Source organism: Pseudopodoces humilis, chromosome 8 (genome assembly GCF_049639895.1).
Source record: "Pseudopodoces humilis isolate 2021_Gansu_Grassland_sample_001 chromosome 8, ASM4963989v1, whole genome shotgun sequence".
Lineage (NCBI taxonomy): Eukaryota > Metazoa > Chordata > Aves > Passeriformes > Paridae > Pseudopodoces > Pseudopodoces humilis.
The window spans coordinates 26,131,432-26,151,569 of NC_142207.1; the positions used below are offsets into that span (position 1 = coordinate 26,131,432).

The 20,138-nt window shown below is 38.3% G+C and overlaps 1 protein-coding gene across 11 annotated transcripts in view; it reads right to left on the reverse strand.

Moving 5' to 3' along the window:
- CARF (calcium responsive transcription factor) overlaps positions 1-20,138 on the reverse strand; it is a 36,676-nt gene that overhangs the window by 3,268 nt on the left and 13,270 nt on the right. For 5 of the 11 annotated variants that reach the window (XM_014249357.2, XM_014249356.2, XM_014249355.2 and 2 more), the window contains 9 exons: positions 19,349-19,538; positions 17,074-17,194; positions 16,051-16,194; positions 15,369-15,602; positions 14,848-15,010; positions 13,801-13,876; positions 10,074-10,204; positions 8,688-9,054; positions 43-206 (listed from right to left, as the gene is read on the reverse strand). In XM_014249357.2, the coding sequence (XP_014104832.2) occupies positions 61-206; positions 8,688-9,054; positions 10,074-10,204; positions 13,801-13,876; positions 14,848-15,010; positions 15,369-15,602; positions 16,051-16,194; positions 17,074-17,194; positions 19,349-19,538 (1,572 nt within the window). In that variant the 3' untranslated portion in view covers positions 43-60. Of the gene's footprint in view, positions 1-42; positions 207-1,261; positions 1,316-3,148; positions 3,980-7,514; positions 8,219-8,687; positions 9,055-10,073; positions 10,205-13,800; positions 13,877-14,847; positions 15,011-15,368; positions 15,603-16,050; positions 16,195-17,073; positions 17,195-19,348; positions 19,539-20,138 lie in introns of those variants that run through there. The other 6 variants (XM_014249359.2, XM_088059298.1, XM_014249358.2 and 3 more) reach the window with 6 other exon arrangements.

Sequence of the window (20,138 nt, forward strand, 5' to 3'; positions counted from 1 at the left end):
AAAATGAACAATTAAAAAGTAGTATATTAAAAAAATATTTACCATCTAAAGTGAGCCATTTCAGCCATAAGAAATTGCAGTCTTCAGCTGTAAGTTTGAGAGCTTTCTATCTCCTGAAAGCAGCTTTTTGCAAACTTCTTTTCCTCTTCTGTTCTCTGCTCTGGCTTCTTGACAGTTATCTGGAGTGCTCTCAGAGGTAAGTGATCCTGAGAAAACAGCCAATACATATTGAACTAAGAGATAAAAGTGGAAGACAAGGGGGAAACACCTGCACACTTCAGAGAACTGAAGTGTCCTCTATAAGAAACAAAATTTCCAATTCTTTCTCACATTTAATTTTAGCTTTAAAAGAAACAGCTATGTGAAAAAGTTAAATTTATGTAACTTAACAGTGACCTGACAAAGCAAAACTGAACTCAGATCTAGGAGAGACTTTTAGGCCCAACTTGTGATTAATTTGCAGAAGCACTGTTAAACTTTAAGCTGGCAGTGGGAAGAAATTGAGATTTGTTTCCTTCTCACTGCTGACCAGTGTTTGTCAAGGAACATATTTAAGAAAAGGTATTGTGTAAGGGCAATGCTATGTAAAGAGTAAGAGTGCCTACTTTTACCATTATACTCTTCAGTTGTTTATTCCTTCTACCAGCTCCTATTCCTAAATTAAATACACTTGAGGGTGACTCTTCTAGATGCTCCCAACCCTCTGTACATTTTCCACCAAGTTTTCATATACAGAGACTTTATCTTCTCTTAAGCTGGAAAGCAGAATTCCATGAGCCATCCCTCAAGAGATTAATATGAGCAGCTTTGCATCAGGCAAAAACACAAGTGCACCTGTTCTTAGGAGCTGGAAGGTTTTTCTTCTGCTCAACAAGCACTGCAGAACACAGGGGCAACAGAGGCAGAACACAGCCTCAGAATTTGTTCCTAGCTCAGACAGAACTCAGACTAAGATCAAATTCACAACAGAAGGCACTCAGTTCATAAGACTTGACCATTTTTGACATCACTAGTTTCACTAAACCAATGGAAATTCCATGCACAAAGAAAATTGGCCACATCTAGAACTGATGTGACAGATGTTAATCAACAAACTGGTTTGCAGATATTGTCATTGATATGCTGTCAAGTGACCAGGTAGATTCTGCAAATGAGAAAGTGCTTTAATGTGATGGGATAGGTATTAACTATGGATTCTGGTGTTACATGCAAGACACAACACAGCACAGATGGAAGATCACCAGGAAGAAAAGTGCCAAACCTTTCAGGCTCTGAGCATGGTGGTTTTGAGGGGTAGTTTGAAATGCTTCATGTTCTGGATAAAAAGAAAAAAATGTGAAAAGGCTTTGGCTATTTTAGGTTATTAAAGGGCTAGAAATATACGACATTATTAAGTTAAAGCTTACTCTGTAAAAAAGTATATATCTGAAAGGACTCTGGATAAAAGCTCTCTGCTATTTCTTTATAAAAAGAAGCTTTCATTTACTTTATGAAAATGCACAGAGACAATAAAAAGATCAGGAGGTGCCACTGGCTTACAGTTTCAGTAGGACATGCAAGGATAGCAATGCATGAATGAGTATTCATTAACATTTTGGGACACACTCATAAAACATTGACACCTGTCCAAACACTAGGCATCTTGTCGAGCAGACCAGAGAGAGTCAGCAATAATACTAATATTCTGAAAAAGAAGATTTACTTTTATTCTCTATTGGAAAATCCTCTTCCTCCCACCAAAGAAAGTGCATTATATAGAAGTCACATCATCAAACTTTAACCTCCTCTGTTTCATTCCTGCAGGTCCTCTCATAAGATCTTACACACTTTCATGCTCTCCACATCTCTTGAAGGCTTGTAGAACTTCTTGAGTGGGCAAGTAGAAAGAACAGCTACGTCAGCACACAGACAATCACTGTTTCTCAAGGGTGCTTTCAGGACTAGCACAGAGAATGTTAGTCTGGCACAAGGACACTGGGACTGAACTTCTCCTGCTCTCACTGACCTGCCAACACACACCTCTCTGTTTCTGACTCTCCTACTGCCATTTGATTGCCACACCTAATTATGTTTTAAATAGTATCTACAGACAGAAACTGTTCTCCAAAGAGCCTAAGTATTCCTGTGATCTTTCCTGGAGCCACTGAACTGTCAACATTTGACCAAGGGAGAGAGTTGAAATTTTTACAGTATTTTAGTGGCAGCTTATGCTGTACTGACACTGTCCTGCTATAGAAATCCAAGTACATTAGACAAATGTTCAAATGGACAGATCCAACAGTATCTAGCTCCTTCCAGAAATCAACTGTTATGAAAGCACTATATTACAAACAGATTTTCATGATGAGCCTTATCAATCCTTATTAGAAAAAAGATCAGGAAGAGTGAGAAATTTAATTTGCTTAGAACAGCATGCTCTTGTTTAAACAGGCAGAATGTCATTAACAGAAGCCAGTACATGCCAAATGACCAACTGAGCTGTGCTGCAGAGAGCAAAGGATGGTTGTAGTAAAAACATGAATTCCAATTATCCACATTAAAAGATCTGATTACATGTGCCCTAAAATATCTACATAATTTAACCACAGATAAGTGTAATTAAAATGGTATTAAAGAATTATGTGCAAACAACTATAGTCATGTCTCCATTTTATTTTAAGATACATACATCTATATATGTATCGTATGTATTGTACAACTATTAAGTGTCCAAAGGTAATTTGCAATAAGGGGCTGTCATATACATGCTTTTTGCAAGGCTTCCTCTATCTATCAGAGACTAACAGGCTACTGATGAGAATTACTCCCACAGCTCCTATTTTCCTGTCCAGAGAAGACTCCTTAGGATAAGGACACTCGGTGCTTGTCCTTGTAAAGCTTCCCATGCTTTTAAAACCCCTTCTGTACAAGAACAGAATGGAGTCCTAGTTGACAAACATGTACTAGTAGTTTGTATGATACAGCAGTACTATCTCTGATTGCTCGTTTGAAGACTCTCCAGAAAACACTTCAAATCCCTACACGTCATTTGCCATGTGCACCAGAAATTGAATGGGATACTCAGATGTAAGAGCTTGTATTGGAAAAAAAAAATGCATGCACATACACTCCTCTTATTTGCTCCTCTCCTTTCCCCCCCAAATCGTACCTTAGCTGCTGTTGTTGGGTAGACCAACTGGATAGCTTCTGACCTAAAAAATTAACACCATCTGTTTTACACAAGGTTTATTTAATTCATTAATGCAGTGCACTGTTGCTGGGAGAAGATAATTGTTACTGATAGGATAGGCTCTGAAGTCTATTCCTACAAAAGCTTTGTTCAGAAAGGCAATGCAGATCAAAGATTATTTTCTCATCAGAGACCCATAAAGAACAGTAACTTTTCCCAGCAGCATGCTCAGCTATATCATACTTGCTATTCCTAATGGAACAGATTCTTACTACCTAAACATCTGAGAAGGCATGTGCTTGAATAGGCTTAAGGGAGAAAATTGCACTTTTGCCAACAGACAGACAACTTAACGGGCAGCTACTATCCACAGCCAGAATCATCAATTCAAGTGGTATGAAAGAGGCCAGCCCTAACAGCTGGCAGAAACCATTCTTTCCTTCCTGTTTTATCAAATATTTTCAGTTGCTGTGAATGTAAATGGTCTGTGAAATGGTGCTCCCTCATATGCATCCCAGTAATGATGATAAACCCTTAAGCAAGCAAGTAAAAAAACTTAATGCAATTTAAAGGAACATATGTACTTATGATCGTGGGGAAGGAGGGAGAAAAACTGATGGGGCAAAGCTCACCAGTGTTTACCTGTGCAGTGAACTCAGCAGCTCCTTCAACAGTCCAACAGTGAAACAGTGAGAATTGGAGGGCCTGAGGGCATGGGATTTCTGTGGAAGCCTTAATAAGTATGGAGACACATTTGGGCAGATACTGAACTGCAGTCAGTGGGATGAGGAAAGCAGCAGGTTAATTCAGCTGGGAAGAAAAGGTTTGTTTTCCTCGGTAACAGGTAAAGAAAAAGAGTCTACAGCCCTGGGCTGAAGCTCCAAGAGGAGCTTCTTCTTCATATTAGAAGCTAAGAATGGGCATCTCAGACTATGGGGAGTCATTTATCTGCCTCTCATACTCATCAAAACTCCAGCAGCTTCTCTGCTTTTAAGGGCAGGGCAGGATTCCCTTTTTTTCCATACCTTTAATTTCCTACCATGAACTCACACTATCCACTACTGGCATAGAGAGGATTATAGACAGAATCAGGAGCTGCACTGAGCCTTTGGGCTCTCAGCCCCAGAACCCTCCAAGCACAACTCCCATCAGTCCTCCAAGCAGGATCCTTGCTTTTCAGGAACTTCTTCCACCTGGTCTCTCTGGAGCTCTCCTACTTTTGGTCCATCATCTCTAAAATCCACTGCCCTGAAAGTGCTCTTGCATTTCTCTCCATGAGCCCCCATAGCCACAAAATAGACTATTACTTCAAAAGAACAAGTAGCTTACATTTGAATATAAATATTATACAATAAGTTACTATAGAAAATATATATACACACACACATATATATACAGACATTTGTGCCTCTAAATTTTGTAGAAACTGCAATAATTTTGTACCAACAAACAGCAATCATTTCTAGTACTGGTTTCCATCCAAGAGGCCTCCAGCCTTGAAGAAGAGCTATGGATGTATACCATTTTACAATTTCTCTACATTTTACCAAAAGGTTATTTTTGCATGCACATACAGAAGCACATCTCTTCTTGTAAAGCAACCAATCACTCTTACAGACAACCAACAAGGATAACTGGAGAATCAGCTGTTCATTTACACTAGTGTTGAAGGCCAAGAATTCTAGGTTTGCAAAGTAAGTGCTTGCACACAACAACCACAAGAAAACAAAGTAAGCATCAGAAAAACATCTACAGTTCCAACACAAAATAATAACCAACTACTTTGCATCAAGCTACACAGATTACTCTGAAAAATCAGCCTTGAGTATTCTATTTAAGCAATTTTAACCATTGAACATGGCAGCATTTACTTTGATTTTTTTCAGATACTTAACAGTCTTCTCTATAAAATGTAGGTGGCTATTAGTGAACAAAGGCATTAAATCAAATACAGAGACTGGACATGGAGACGAATTCATGTTCCTCCTTTAGCAATATGCACAAAATAAATGTAAAACACATACTTCGAAAAAGAAAGATTACATTACCTTAAAAAAAATAACACAGTAATAAGACAAATTATATATTTGGAAGACAAAGAAATTAAATTCAGCAAAAATGAAGAAAACTGAAGACAAAAATGTGAGTATTGAGTGAAGAATAATTTAAAATAAATTTTCCAATAAACAGAATTGCAAGTCTAATCCTCAGCTTTTGAAAACAACTTATTCTTTATTGCTTCTTTAAAATTTTTCCAACTTTTACTTCTGTTGTTTTCAGAGTACCATGCAAATCAGGATAGAATATAAAATTCATTTCAGAACCTGCAATTCAAGATGGACTAAAAGAGTGTTTCCTCCAGTTGTAAGCACTAGGTCAAAACCAGAAACACTGTCAGAAATACCGTGCAGCACAGGATGAGACTATAGCTCATGGTGGAAAGAACCATGTTAAAACCAGAACTGTTAATGAGGGAACTAAGCAAGAGCTGATGGAAATGGAACTCATCTTACTTTAAGCTTTTATTTCAATCACAAATGTATTGTCTGCTTTGAAGAGAACTAAAATGGAAATAACCTCTTGCTGGTGATCTTTAGCTGTAATTTATTCTTTTGAAAAGAAGCATTCTCAAAAATGAGGAAAAATTCTCAAGAAAAAGAGAAAGGGAAAGAGAATATGGTTTGGAATGCATTAGTTTAAGAAAAACTGATGGTGATGGATTATTGAATACAGCAGCATGGAAGGAGGTACCAATTCTGGTATGCAGTTTTTGAGTTGGAAAAGAGAAGGGGACTGCTGGCTGAGTGCTCCAGAACTAAGACTGCAGCAGAGAACATCCATTTGGGAGATACTTTGACAATTAGCAAAACAACCTACCAAAAAACCAACAACAAACAAAACAAAACAAAAAAACTAAAAATACGCAACTAAATAAAATACCCCACAGGTGAATCTTGGGGGATTTTTCTTAGCCAGAAATAAGTACAGCATACCATAAAACAAATCAGTGTAGACACTAAATATGAGAGGCTCCAAAAAACTGGAGATTTTTAAATGCATTTGCATCATAAACTACTGGCTCTTATTTAATAAGAGCATGATCCTGTTGGAAAATCCTAATGGGACCTAACCCATAAAAATTAGCTTTAAACAAATAATGTTTACAATGCTAGTTAACCTCAGAGAAGTTAATATATATTAAGACTATGATATAGCACCTAACAGATTTTGCACATAAAGGCATTTGGAACACAAGTTCAATGTAAGGCTTTCAAAAGTTTTAGTTTTAAATACTCAAAAGAAAATGAAAAAAAAAATAAAATTAAATGGCCATTGCTTAGAAGATGTTTGTGAATGCTTGAATGTAAGGTAAAGTAACAATTTTAAAATGTCAATATTTTGGTTCATATAATATTCGCAACACTTTCTTCTCTACATAAATGAAATAGTTTTTCTGGGGTTCTTTGTTGGTTTGTTTTCAAGTCCAAAAAAGAGAAAAATCCTCACACTGAATTCTTCCACAGCATGCAGAAAAAAACCCCCTATTTTATGATCAAGTTCTCAACTACTTAGTAGGAACTAATAATAGAAAGGCTCCCATTGCTGTATACAAACTACTCTGAATTTTGCTTTAATAATTCAACATCTGAATTGCAAAAAATGCAATTTCTTAACTTGATATCTATGTTGGCATCAGTTTCATTTCATTTACAGCTTTAAAATGATTCCAAGTTATTTGTAGCTGTGATTTTTTTCTTAAGGAAACAGCTGTCACAGATTACACAGCTCAGTAATTGCTTTGTCACTTACTATGGCTTTAACTCAAATATTACTAAACAATAATTTTTAACACATTCAATTTTCTAAAGATTCATGGTAATTATATTTTAATTGTATGGACCACTTAAGTCTTAGAATATGTCACTATTGAGAAAGGTGAGTTTGTTTTCTGAATGTTAAGGTGAAGAACACTTGGACATTGCTTTGATTACTTCCTTTGTTTTCTTGGGCTTTTCTTTGTTAGGAATGTATGCACAAGCCCTACATCACAAACAGCAGCAGGTTAAATCACATTTGTCTGAGCTGATAGCTTTAAGCGCACAAAGCAAGAGGTAGATAAGCTGAAATGGCAGCATCAATCATTTTCCATGAGAAAGACTCCTGCATTTAGTTGTTATGACCAACTGCAAATACAGTAGCACTGCAAAGGAAGGCTGCATGCATCAATGAACCTCATTATAAAGCCAGAACTTAAGTTCAAAGATGTCAAAGTCAAAAAAATTCACCATTAGAATTCATACACTTTGCTTTATCATACAACTTTATGTTCACCTGGCAACCTCACCTTTCTCCTCTCCTTGATCTTCACACCATTAACATTATGATCAGGTCAAAGCTGCATTTTCTTAAGCATCCATGTCCTTTATCACTTTGAAGTTTAGCAACCTGGACCTTCCTTTTGTCACAAAACCATTGTCATACTGATCGCTTTGCTGTTGGATTCTGTGATCTTGGAGCTGACAGATTCTATGGTCTCTGTAGTGCAATAAGAGTCAAGGGTCTCAAGAAGAAAATGCAAACCCAGCATTGTGATCCACATTCTAAAGCTAAGGAATTAAATTGTGGAAGACCTTCAGAAACAATGAACAAAATAGGCCATTTGGATAGAATCCAAATTACTCAAAACTTGAAACAGAAGAGAGAGGTGGTGTTTCATGGGGCAACTGAACGACCTGGAGTTGGCAGTGAGCCACATCAGTCAAACCAAAACAGCTTTCTGTCATAACTACTCTAAAAAACGCTTAGTCCAAATGTCATAATACAATTAAAAAATTTTGGCAGTACTTTGAGAGCACCTGCCTTTCCTTCCAAGACATTTAGAGTTCTCCAATTTGAAAAATCCTTCCAGGCTTCAGGTGAAGGTGAAGAACTATGGTGAGGAACTGTGGCAGTCTCTGATTTTATCTGTCTCCATAGACAATGCTTTTTCTCTTGGCTCTTGTTTAACTTGGCTCACACAGGTAACAACACCCTCTGTATTTTCTTCAGCTTAAAAACAAAACAAAAATCAAACACTGAAGTTCAAACTCCATTGACAATGCTTCAGCCCCAATAACTGTGCATTTAAAAGAAAAATATTTCAGTAACTCAAGCTAACAGTTAAGGTATATATGAAGTTTACTGCTTTTTAGCTTGATAGCCAGTTAGTTATGTCACCTACTGTGCTCTAAAACTCTGCAAGTTGACATAAACTTACTTCAGTAAGGCTCCCCTCAAATAAAAATATTTAAACCTATTTATAAAAAATAATAAAATGTTTGGAGATATAAAATCACTTTCACACAAAACGTCTTTCCTCTTTTCCATGGAAAAATAAAAAAACTAATTAGAATTGGCTGAAAGAAGTTTGTCTTGGAGTTTCCCACTATCAACACATTTGTCTCCTTTCTTCAAGACACACAGAACAAAATAATATGTGAACAAATATTCACATATTATTGAGAAAACTGCAACTTACTAAGTGCTGGCTGGCTGTCCACAATCTGTACTGGAATAGTCTGCACATCTCCCAAGAGAATCTGATGCTCTCCTCCTTCCAGGCTTCTGGAGTCATCCACCCCTTCAGCTGGTACCAGCTGGCCCACGGCAACCAGACTCTGATCAGGGCCAGGCAGAGCCCCAAAAGCAGGCACAGCAGCACTGTCCTGTGTTAGGCCAGCACTTGCTTGCAGACTGTGGCTCTGACTGAGTGCTAGAGAACGGCTGCTTATTGCATTCCCCAGGGAATCCAGGAGACTCAAAGGGCTGGGAGGGGAATGGTTATTTACAGCTAGCAGGGCTGTTGATCCATTTGTCGAGGTACATGTTGACTGCAGCTGTAATCCCTGTGAAAGAGAAGGCAGAAGTACCAACATAACAGTATTTATAGCAGAAGGAGTTTGCATTTAACACCATGTATTGTCTAGATAGCTTCTGACTTCCTACACATTAACTCTTCTGAACACTCAATCCCAGCAACTCTAGGCTCAAAATATACTTCAAAACAATTAGGACAATGGAATCCAGCAGCATTTAGAAGACTGCTTAGAACCATAAAGATCTAATTTTGGATTGACATTCAGTTTCAGATCATTCCCCAGTACTGTTCATTCCCACAAGAGGCAGGTACTACAAGCTAAGCACACTGCATAAAATAAAATTATATGAGGTGGAGCCAGGCTTCACCAGGTTTCTGCAGAAAGACAGGAAACAGCAAATAGAACAGAATCTTGCTACAAATTGTATTTCTAGGGAAAAGATCATGCATTTCATTTGGGTTCAGGAAATATGAAGGCACATTTTCAAAGTAGTTAAGTAAGAAGGATAAGAGAGGCAGCTTTGAAGGGAGATGAGCTTTAGAAGCTCTTTTACCATAACATTCTTATCCCTCCCTCTTCAGCCTTTCAACCTGCAAGTTTACAGCTCTGAGCTAGGAACAGTTTCAGGATTTTAAGATATTTTCTTAAGAGGCTGGCAAAGGATTTAAAAGGAATAAACAAGACTGTCTTATCTCCCTGCAGTTTTGCAGCATTTTCATTATGAAATGACTGGAGCGTGTGGAAAATGAATAGGTAGTTGGTTTGAGGTAGAAACCCACTGCCTTTATCCTCTTGGTTTTCAAGAGAAAACTTCACAAGAGACCCTAACTTCAATGTGTCAAAAGATAGTAGTGGGATCCCCTGCACCACAGCTATATGCTAAATGTGACGTGCAAGAGCAGCCAGAGTAAGAGCTGACAGCTACTTCAAAGTCTGTGTTTCCCAGCTACGATTTGGATCAGCTGAGAGGGAACTTGCTGTTCTCAGCTTGCCTTCAGCACTTCCAGCACAGCATGTTTGATGTTCTGTAAATTACTTGGCTGTACCTGAAGTTGTGCAAATATCTTGGGCTGAAGTGAAGAGAGTGAAGACAACAGCTGAGATGTTTCAGGTATCAAGGACTCCCCACTCTGGTTGGATTCTGCTTTGGTGATGACTGACTCCACTCCTGAGATCCCTATGGTACCAAAGTGAAGAAGCAGACAGTTATGAAAAATCTCTTCTGTTTAATAAAAGCCTTCCCTGTGAACCAAACTCCCTTCAATCTCAATTACAGATATACAGAAGATGTATATATACATACATAGATGCAGTTCTCTTTGCAGAACTTGGACTAAAGAAAGAAGACTTGGTGTGACAAAGGCAATACTGCAGGAAGTCTGCATGTATCTGTACAGAGCAAAAACCAGAGGCACCAATAAATCTGTTCCTGAGAGCACCCTACATTGTCCTTTGAATTTGTAGTTATAACATAAAAGCTGAAACACTTCTAACAAAGCGGCAAATAATTTAAGATATCTATACCTCAGCAAGGACTTACAAACACACAGGTATCAAAAGAAAAGGTTGCCTTTCAAAATAAAAATCTACACAGGAAATTTTCTATGTTTCACCACTCCCTTCCCATCTTTGTGAAATCAGTATAACTTCTATGCAATATCATCCAAAGTCCATTTATCTGGAGGCCTTTCAGCCTACAAATGATATCATATCCTCAAAATTCTTATTTAATGCAAGAATGATGGACTTCATTTCCTGAAGTTTTGTGAAAACTGAGATTCACTTATAACAATTTCTGCAAGAAAACTTCTCATGAGATCATTCCATTTCCTGTTGGAGACACCCAGAACATTTTGGTTAAGCTTTATACAAGCAGACATTGCTCATCTTATTTCTCAGTTCCACTTTTATGGAGGTAAAAGAGGAACTTGCCCTGTGAATGCAGATTAATCTGGTGAATGTAAAAAAAATTGAGAATGGTCAATTGCAAAACATTTTCTACCAGAAAATCATTGGAAAAGCTTCCAGCAATCTGAGTGGAGGTAGATTTTTCAACATATATAATGATCTGCAGACTCTTAACTGCTGTAACTGATTGGAAGATACATACAAATCTGTGAATCTTGAACACAAGTACTTCAAATATTTAGACTCTTTTGAATATTATACAGAGATCACATATGCATATGTGAATATTCACATGAAGGAAGAGATAGTAGCTCTCTCCCTGGGGTGTATTCTACAGCAATACCTGGGAAAAAAGGTAATAGTTCAACTCCTCCTCTACTTGCTATAAAGGAAGTTATATCACATGGAGATAGGGAGTTCTGCACAAACAAGTTCTGTTACTGCCTGATTTCTTAAATGTACAGTTGTCTCCATTTGGCAAAAGCTGAAATTTAAAAAAAATATTTATACAAAGAATAGTCTAAAAAGTCAATGCTGTTGTCCCTTGCTACCACTTCGCAAACATTAATGAAAGTTCATTTTTAGGAAGTCAGACTTCTTTTTTGTAATACAATTATAAACGTGTTGAAATGTGTACAAACACATATAAGGGGAGATGAGACATGCTGCAATTAGAGTTTCTGCTTATATTCACTGAGCTGGCTCACGTGTGCAGAAAATGAAACAAAACCCATACTTTTGCTTCCTGTAAAATTCAGTGTGTCACTGGGTGGATGTTTACACATTTGATAGGCTACTTTGTCTTAAAAGATTATCTGTGTAAAACAAATAAAGCAAGAATTGGTCTCTTTCTGAGTGTTCTCCAGCACTCAGTTCGTATAAAAGTCATCCCTGCTGAGCTCTACCACAGCTGTTGAAGGCACAACTATTCTGTATCTCTCCATAAAAACACAGTAATGGCAATACTCATAGGCATGCAAGCTTAAGCACAGTAAGTCTGTTCACGTTGCAAATTTCTTTTTTTCCTATAAAACAAGACTTCCTTAAAAAAGAGAGACACTGTTCAAGCTGAGTCTAAAAATTAACCTCTTCTTCTCTCACAATTGTAAAACACTGTAATTCTTGCCTAAAAGCATCAAGCATACCTAACAATTTTCAGTTCAAATTAATCCATTGCAGCAGCAGCCACCAAAATAAGTTAAAAAATCCCAAAAGAAACAGTGTCCAACCTTTGCCTTTTTTTAACAGTAAATGCACTGGTGTACATGGAACTGATTCACATAAATCAGGTTCACCAAGTTGTTGAGAACTCATGCAGTGAGCCAAACCCCTGAGGGTTTATATTTCCTGCTACAACAAATAAGCAATTGGCCCACGTCACTCCCTGACCTAAGGGGAAAGGGACACAAACACATCAGGACTTCTTCAGGCAAGAACCACAGGATAACTGTTGACACAAGTAAATCCTGAACAGGACATCTGTGGCAGTACCCGTTTGGTCCCTGCAGACTTCTCCACCAGCTGTCTAGAACAAAATGTACCAAATCACCACATTTTGATTAAATGGGGAAACCAGCTGGCTCTGCTGCTGAGGTTAAAAACATCTGCAAAGTCTGCAGCATGATCTAAACCTGTGCAAACAATTAGGCTTTTCCACCTCGCTTCAATCATATCCCTGCTAAAAGCCAGAGATAATTCTGATGAGTTTCACATCAAACCTATTAAACAAAGGATGGGGAAAACATCAACAAACATGAGGAAAGGTTCTTCTGGTGTCACACTAGACAAAACATTCTTGAAACAAGGATGGGAAGGGAAGAATAATCTAATTTTAAATTTATTACCAGCCACTATAATGCAACAGAACATCTTAGCCTATGTGTAATTCTATCTATGTGGGGAGCAAGTAGATCTAGTTACAAACACCTGTATTTTGTCTTAGTACATGTTTTGAAGTTGAAGTAATAGTAGTAGAAACCCACTTTCAACAATGGAAAAACAGCATATCATCTTCAAAAAAACCAGTCCTTTGACCAAGAATGCATAAAAGTAAGATTATATAAAAATATATCATATCTACACTCTAGTTTTCCAGCAGACTGGGAAGAAGTTTATCACATTGTGGCTCAACAATTACTGGGAAGAGATGATACTTGGGTGCCACATTAGTAAAGAAGTTACATCACAAAGATCTGAAGAAACACATCTCTCAGCCTTGCTACCACTTAACACTCGTGTTTCTAGTTCTGTTCTAAGCATCAAGGAAAAATGGAAAATATTGCTCTCAGTTCCAATAACAGAAATACAATGCTTGCTGTTCAGTGCCTGATCCGGGCACTGGAATTCATCAGGCCAATGACTTCTGAGAAGCAGGAGTGTCTCAATGTGCAATGAAGTCCTTTTCAGCAAAATGTTTGAACATGTGAAGCAGAAACCACCTGGAACTATCAAATATCCTGCTGGATCCTGAGTACTGTGTCCCCTGGCAGACATATCTGTTCAGTAGTAACTTAATTCTCTCTAAACAGGTATTATTAGCACCTTCATCCAAGATAAAATGTTCTTTCCAGACATGCTATTAAACCATGCTATTAAATTTTTTTTTTTGTTTGAAGATGCTAAAGAAAAGCCAAATTTATAATTTTAATACTTCTGCCAAGAACATCATGACTATGCATATTTTTTCCACATATGCAGTCAAATAGGAAAAAAAAAGTTAACTGAAATAGTTATAGCAAAATAATCCTTCTTAAGTTCACCTGAGTGACAGGACATGACAGCAACCTCCCTGTAAAGAAACTGAACTTCTGTGACATAGCTAATAAAACTCATTTGGAGACAGACTGGTTATACATGCAGTCCTACCATCTGAAGGTGGTGAGGCAAATGCAACAGTCACTGTTTCTGTGAGGACATTCCCACTGTCTGTGGTCCATTGCAGCTGAAAGGAAAAAGAACTCAGTTCTCAGAAAGGGTGCAAGCTTGTCTACAGGAACACAGGCTCAACACATAATATAAGAAATATAAGAAAACAGCATCTAAAACTACATTTTCTTACTTTTTCATAATTACGCATTTTAGGACCGCTTGATTCACAAAAAAAAAGTACTGTAAAAGATTTTTAAACATGCACTGCGTATGAGGAAGGTTATCTGCTTTATCTGTTCATGACAGTTTAATGACTTTAAAATAGGAAATAGTCAAACCAATTGGCTAACTAACAAGCACACTCACTCACCTGGGCTGTATCAGTGTAGGGAGAGGGAAAAGCTTAATGACACAGCATGATTTAACAGTACTCTTTGTCAAAGCTGATTTTAAATCAGCCATTTCTTAGTCTCAAAACCAGGGTCACTGTGTACCCTTTATTACTCAATACATGGAAGAAAATTAAGGAACAAGATTTAAGAGTTACTGAGCATTTGGAAAATTCAACTCCAAGCTCACTGCACTTACTATAAAGTGCATTTATTACTATTTATACATTCAAAATGTTTAAGTCCTAATCTAGACTGCATCTGAGACTTCATCCCCATTTTTTTCGGCTACAGAAAAGCAGTAAGAACTTCTAAACATAGACAGTGACAAAACCATGAATAAAATTTTATGTCACATGTAAGTTTTTCTACACCAATGTCTTCCAGTCCATGCAGTCATCAAGAAGTGCTAATACTGTGTAATTTGTCAATCAACTATCAGCAGTCTAATGCTGATGAGATAAATACTGAATATGGTCAGAAGGTTTTATACACATTTAATCCAATCTTGCTCAGCCAGAGATTCCACTGAAAATATTGCTGCTGGAAATACAAAGTCACAGAGAATTTTGGATGAAATACAGCTAAGTGGTAAAAATTAAGATTTCCAGTATTTAACTCCAAAAATCAAAAAGATACACAAAAGCCAACATACCGTTGCTGGGATACTTTCTGAATTATACACCATCTCTCCATTTCTTAGGGACTTCTGCACTTCATGAATGTGGTTCTTGATGTCATTCACAGTGGGGAAGAAGGACAGGTTATGTCTTTCTGGCACTTCATCAGGTGTGAACAATTCTCTTTCCACATACTTCCTGTCATATGTAAAAGGACATTTAATACCATACCTAAATATATTCCGCTATTTCCCGCTGTAAAGAGACACTGCAATCTTCTCCCTTCCCTTGTTGCAATGACAAGACAAAAGCAAGCTAGATGATCTTCTAAGCCAGTTCTTTGTGCATCTGCTACAACATCAAAGAGTACAGCAGCTCTTAGTGGCTATCTACAACGATATGAAAGGATGTCAAAAGCTGGTAAAAACAGACTCATGACATCTGAGGATTACATTCAGTAATGCACCAGCACTGCCCTTTAGCTGCAAACCAAATTAATTGAATACAAAAGTAGATATAGCACTATAGACTGAGAGCACTGCAGACAGTTCTTTACCTTAGTTGCTTCCTCACTGCATAGACCTGCTCTATTCCCTGAGACACCAGTTCTCGGATCTTGTCTGCCACTTGAGGATGAAGTCGAGAAGGCAGAGTACTGTTCTCATCTCTAATGACTTCCTCCTCGTCCTCAGGAGAAGACATAGAAAGATGGGATGGTGAAGGAGGGAGGCAGGAAGTTTCCATTTCATGATATTGGTGGGCTTGCTGAGTAGGTAACTGTACATACCACCTAGCAAGGAGGAGAGAGTTTGTACACACAATTCTCAAGCAAAGGCAAAAAATTAGTGTCTTGGGGGAACAGTATGACAACTATCAACAACCTACTCAGTGTGATAAGTCCTTACAGCCCCTGAGCAACAAGATGTCTTTCAGAACTCAGGGCCCTCTCACACCTTTCAATTCAAAATGAACTATATGAAACCTAAAACAGTACAACTATCTCTATCGATACCCTGCATGGAAACACCCACTAGAATTCCATAGCTTAGTGTTTAACATATTTACCAAATTAATACTTCAGTGCCATAGGAGTCTTACTGTCTTACTGACATTGTGGATTTTTTTACTATTAATAAGTGACCAAGTAAAAAAAAAAAAAACAAAACCAAAAAGACCAAGTAAAATACTGCTCTTTTCCATTTCATATGTGAAAATAAAGAAAAAAGTGGAAGTTTCACCTGAGGACACCACCAGCATCTATCAAGTTCTTCTTCAGCATGTTGAATGCTTTCTCCTGCTCCATTCTTATGATTTTCTTGTCAATTTTAGGGTCAGTAGGAACCCTGTATTCTGGAAACTTTTGAACCTTTTTAATATAGATCCTTCCAAGGAGGAATAAAAAAAATTCTCCATCAGTATACTTTATCCTTGGGAAGGGAAAGGCAAAAATCCCACTTATTTCATATCAGGCATTAATATAGAAAAAGTTCAAGCAGAGTGATGTAGAGTGTGAGAAGTCTCTAAAAGAACTGTAAAATTCTTAAGGATACATTAATAGATATGGATGCAGACAGACACACTTCTGTTCTGAGCTGGAAGCACTCAGGCAGAGTGATTTTACTCCTCAATAAAAGCCCTTGTCCCTCAGAATAGTAAAAGCACAACACCAATCGTGCTGCAGTTCACCCAGCTATGCAGAATCGAGCACCTACAGACCTGGCTGCAACTATTCATCAGACAAACTCTAAGCTCAGTAAAAACTGGACAAGCACCCAGTAGAATGTTCAAGGGTGAGGAAAAAAACCATTAGTGTTGAAGAAGGAGAAAATCCCCAGTGAACAGGAAAAACTGTAACTCCTTCAGCACACAGGATGTGCTAAACTAGGATGATTGACTGATATCAGTGCAATTAAAAGCCTGAAGAAGAAACAACATATAAGATGACAAAGTTTTAGGAGCAGAAATAGTCACTAAAGGACACCACAATAATTTGTGAAAGCTCAGGTAGATAATGAATCCCACTTGTATTTTGCAGAGTGATGTACTGCTACCTTGCACATCAAATTTCAGCCTTATTCAAACAGGACAGCATCTCCTCCTTACTTCTAAATGAGTATCAACCTCAACCTATCAAGGAGATAAAGCTAAGAGTGACAGTGGATATGAGCTACCACCCCGAACCAGTGCTTTGTCATGGCTCCCAGAGAGAATGCTTTCTTAGAATGCTCAGTCACTCTTACAGCTTTATCTATAATTCTTACCTTGCTGGACAAGTAGCTTTGTACAGCTGGCCAGAGGTGCTTTCCTGCTCACCAGATTTTTTGGGCTGAAATCCTTTCCTCCTCGGCCCATACTGGCACTCCATTACAATGGCTCTGCTTCCTGGAAACAGAAAGTAATGCACTATGTTCAAGCAATCACTGAATTTATTACAGTGAAATACTAACTATAGAAGAGATTCAGAGAGTTCTGAAGCAGTTATATATGTTTGCCTTCAGACTCTTGAGAAGGCAGAACCCTCTGGTATAGCAAGCAAATACAATGCAAACACTTCTCTCCCAGCATGTAAGATGAGCACTTTAAACCATTTCTCAAACTTATTACACATCACAGCACTCCTCAGCATATGAGAAGGCAAAGAATTGGACTTCATTCTGGTGAGCGCCAATAATACTTTACAAGATGAGAGGTCTTGCAAGCTACCAAAGGAGCAAAATACTGGTAATAAACATAAAAAGCAGAACCCCCAAAACAACTAAGAAAATCTCCAGCTGAAATCAAAAGTGTGATGGTTTTGGCTGGGATAGAGTTAACTTTCTTCACAGTAGCCAGTGCGAGGCTGTGTTGTGCTGCTAACACGGGGATGTTTAGTTACTGCAGAGCAGGGCTTACACAGAGTCAAGGTCTTTTCTGCCTCTAACCCCACCCCACCAATGAGGAAGCTGAGGGACACAAGAAACTGGAAGGGGACACAGCTGGGACAGCTGTCCCAAAATTACCAAAGCCATATTCCATGTCATATGGCATCATGTGCAGCATACAGAGCTGTGGGAAGTAGGAAGAAGGGGGGAGGCACATTGAAAGTTACAGTGTTTGTCTTCCTAAGTAACTGTTACAAATGATGGTGTCTTGCTGTCCTGGGGATGGGAAGGGGAATGAATTCCTTACTTTGCTTTGCTTGTGCGTGTGGAATTTCCCTTATCTTTTAAACAACTCCTATCTCAGCCCATGAGTTTTCTCACTTTCACCTTCCTGATTCTCTCCCCCATCCCACTGGGGGAATGAGTGAGCAGCTCTGTGGTGATTTCCAGCTGGGGTCAAACCATGAGACAAGGTCAGCAGCCATTTCCACCCTCCTGGCTTAAATCAAAAACAGACCATGCTGTCCCATAAAAGCTCAGCCTTGTAGTTCAGAAATCTTAACTGCTAAATAACACAGTTTCAGCACAGCACACCCACACAAAACCAGACAGGCTCAAACAAATATTGCTTTGCTCTAAACTCAAACTAAGTGACTTCTTCCAGTCAGACCTCTAACAAAAGGGATTGACAAGCAAAGCATTAAAGTGGTCAAGAAAGGAACATCTTCCAAATTTCTTCCACATCACATTTAGTTATCTTTTATTTATACTTCATGTACTCTAGTACACAGGCAAGGAGCTGCCTATGCCACAAGTGATATACCCAGAAACTTTGTAACAGCAACATAATTTGTTTCCATAAGATACCAAATCATTTAGATGAAATTAAAGATGTCTCACGCTGGGGAAAAAAGGGCAAGTTGCTTTGATTTTATTCTTAGTTTTCTTTTATCTCACAGTTTATGGCTGAAGCTTTAAAAATGGTGCTAACATTTCCCTTTTTCAGCAACTTTCAGGGAAAAAACCCCAAACATAACCTACACTCCTGTCACTCATTTTCTCTATGTAGCAAGTAAAGCCCGTTCATTTTATGTCCAAATTAAACTCTTGGTAATTCCATGTATGTTGTGCATGAGCTAAATATGTAATTACCAAGCTGTGAAGTCTGCATGTGCATTTCAAAAAGAACCCCAGACATCAAAAATCTCTCTGCTGAGGTGTGTAGATGTTTAGATTGCTTGTTTGGTGTTTTGAATTTATTTCTTTATTACTTTAATGTTTGTAATTGAAATAGTTTATTGACTCCTGTGGAACAAACTCTTCTAAAGATCTGCAAGTTAGGCAAGAATAATCGAACAAGCTCTTACCCTTACGAAAACTTTCAAGTCCTAATAGAGCAGATGGGACCTCCACCTAAAGCCCTCATCACAAGAACCCCCATCAAACAGTACTTAGCTAATCTCTAAAGGACAAAAGGGAATAATCACAGCAAAACATAAAAAAGGAAACAAGTTCCTTCAGACTCTCACAGCAGCCTGCAAGCTGCTCCTTTTTTTATGTTTGTGTCTTGACCTTATCAAAACTAAGGAACAACATACAGAATCTTCTTCTTTATGGCCAGTTGGGAGCTGATGTTGAAATTCTGAAAGTAGTTATTAAAATAAAAGTTAGTTACCTGCATTGACAAAGGGGATCCCATCATATGGGACATACTGAGATTTCCACATCAACCGTGTGGCGGGTTTGGCTGGGCTTGGAGACTGGCGCGTCCCCCACACACTCTGTGTTTGCTGCTTGTGTAGCGTGAGAATGCTCTCTAACTCTGTCTCGCTCACACAATAGCCGCGGTACGAGTCCCCAATTCTCTGCATGGAAAGGATGGGAAATAATAGGATTATTCACCCATCTGATTGCTGAACATTACACAAGAAAATAAAAGCAGTCAGGGACTCCGGCAGGTGAGAACATAGGCCCAGGTTTTTGGCATTCCTTGTTTTTTGTCCCCCCAGTAGTATCCTCATAAAGAGATTTATCACAGGATCTAATAGAAGAGCAGTCCCCAGTGAGGTTAGGAGTTTGTCAGCCATCCAAGACCCTAAGAACATCAAGAATCACTGAAAAGGTTACAGTCGCTGCCAACTCTGTTTCCAGAGGACAACTTCACTCCTGTGCTTTACCCCCAACACACACTTCAGTTGCAGTCACTGACTAGACAAATTAGTATTAGATGAAGTTTTTCACTTGCCTGCTATAGAGAAATCTCTGAATCACTAATAATTGTCTCTGCATCTACTGCAACACATGCTGCACTGAGCTGGAGCAGAATGCACCTGCCCATACCAGCAGTAACTGTCTCACCTACTTAGTGCACTAACTGAACTGAATGTCACACAGCATCCCTCCCAACATTCGAGGCACTCTTGATACTCAGCATTACACAGAAACATGCTATACCAGATTTGCCA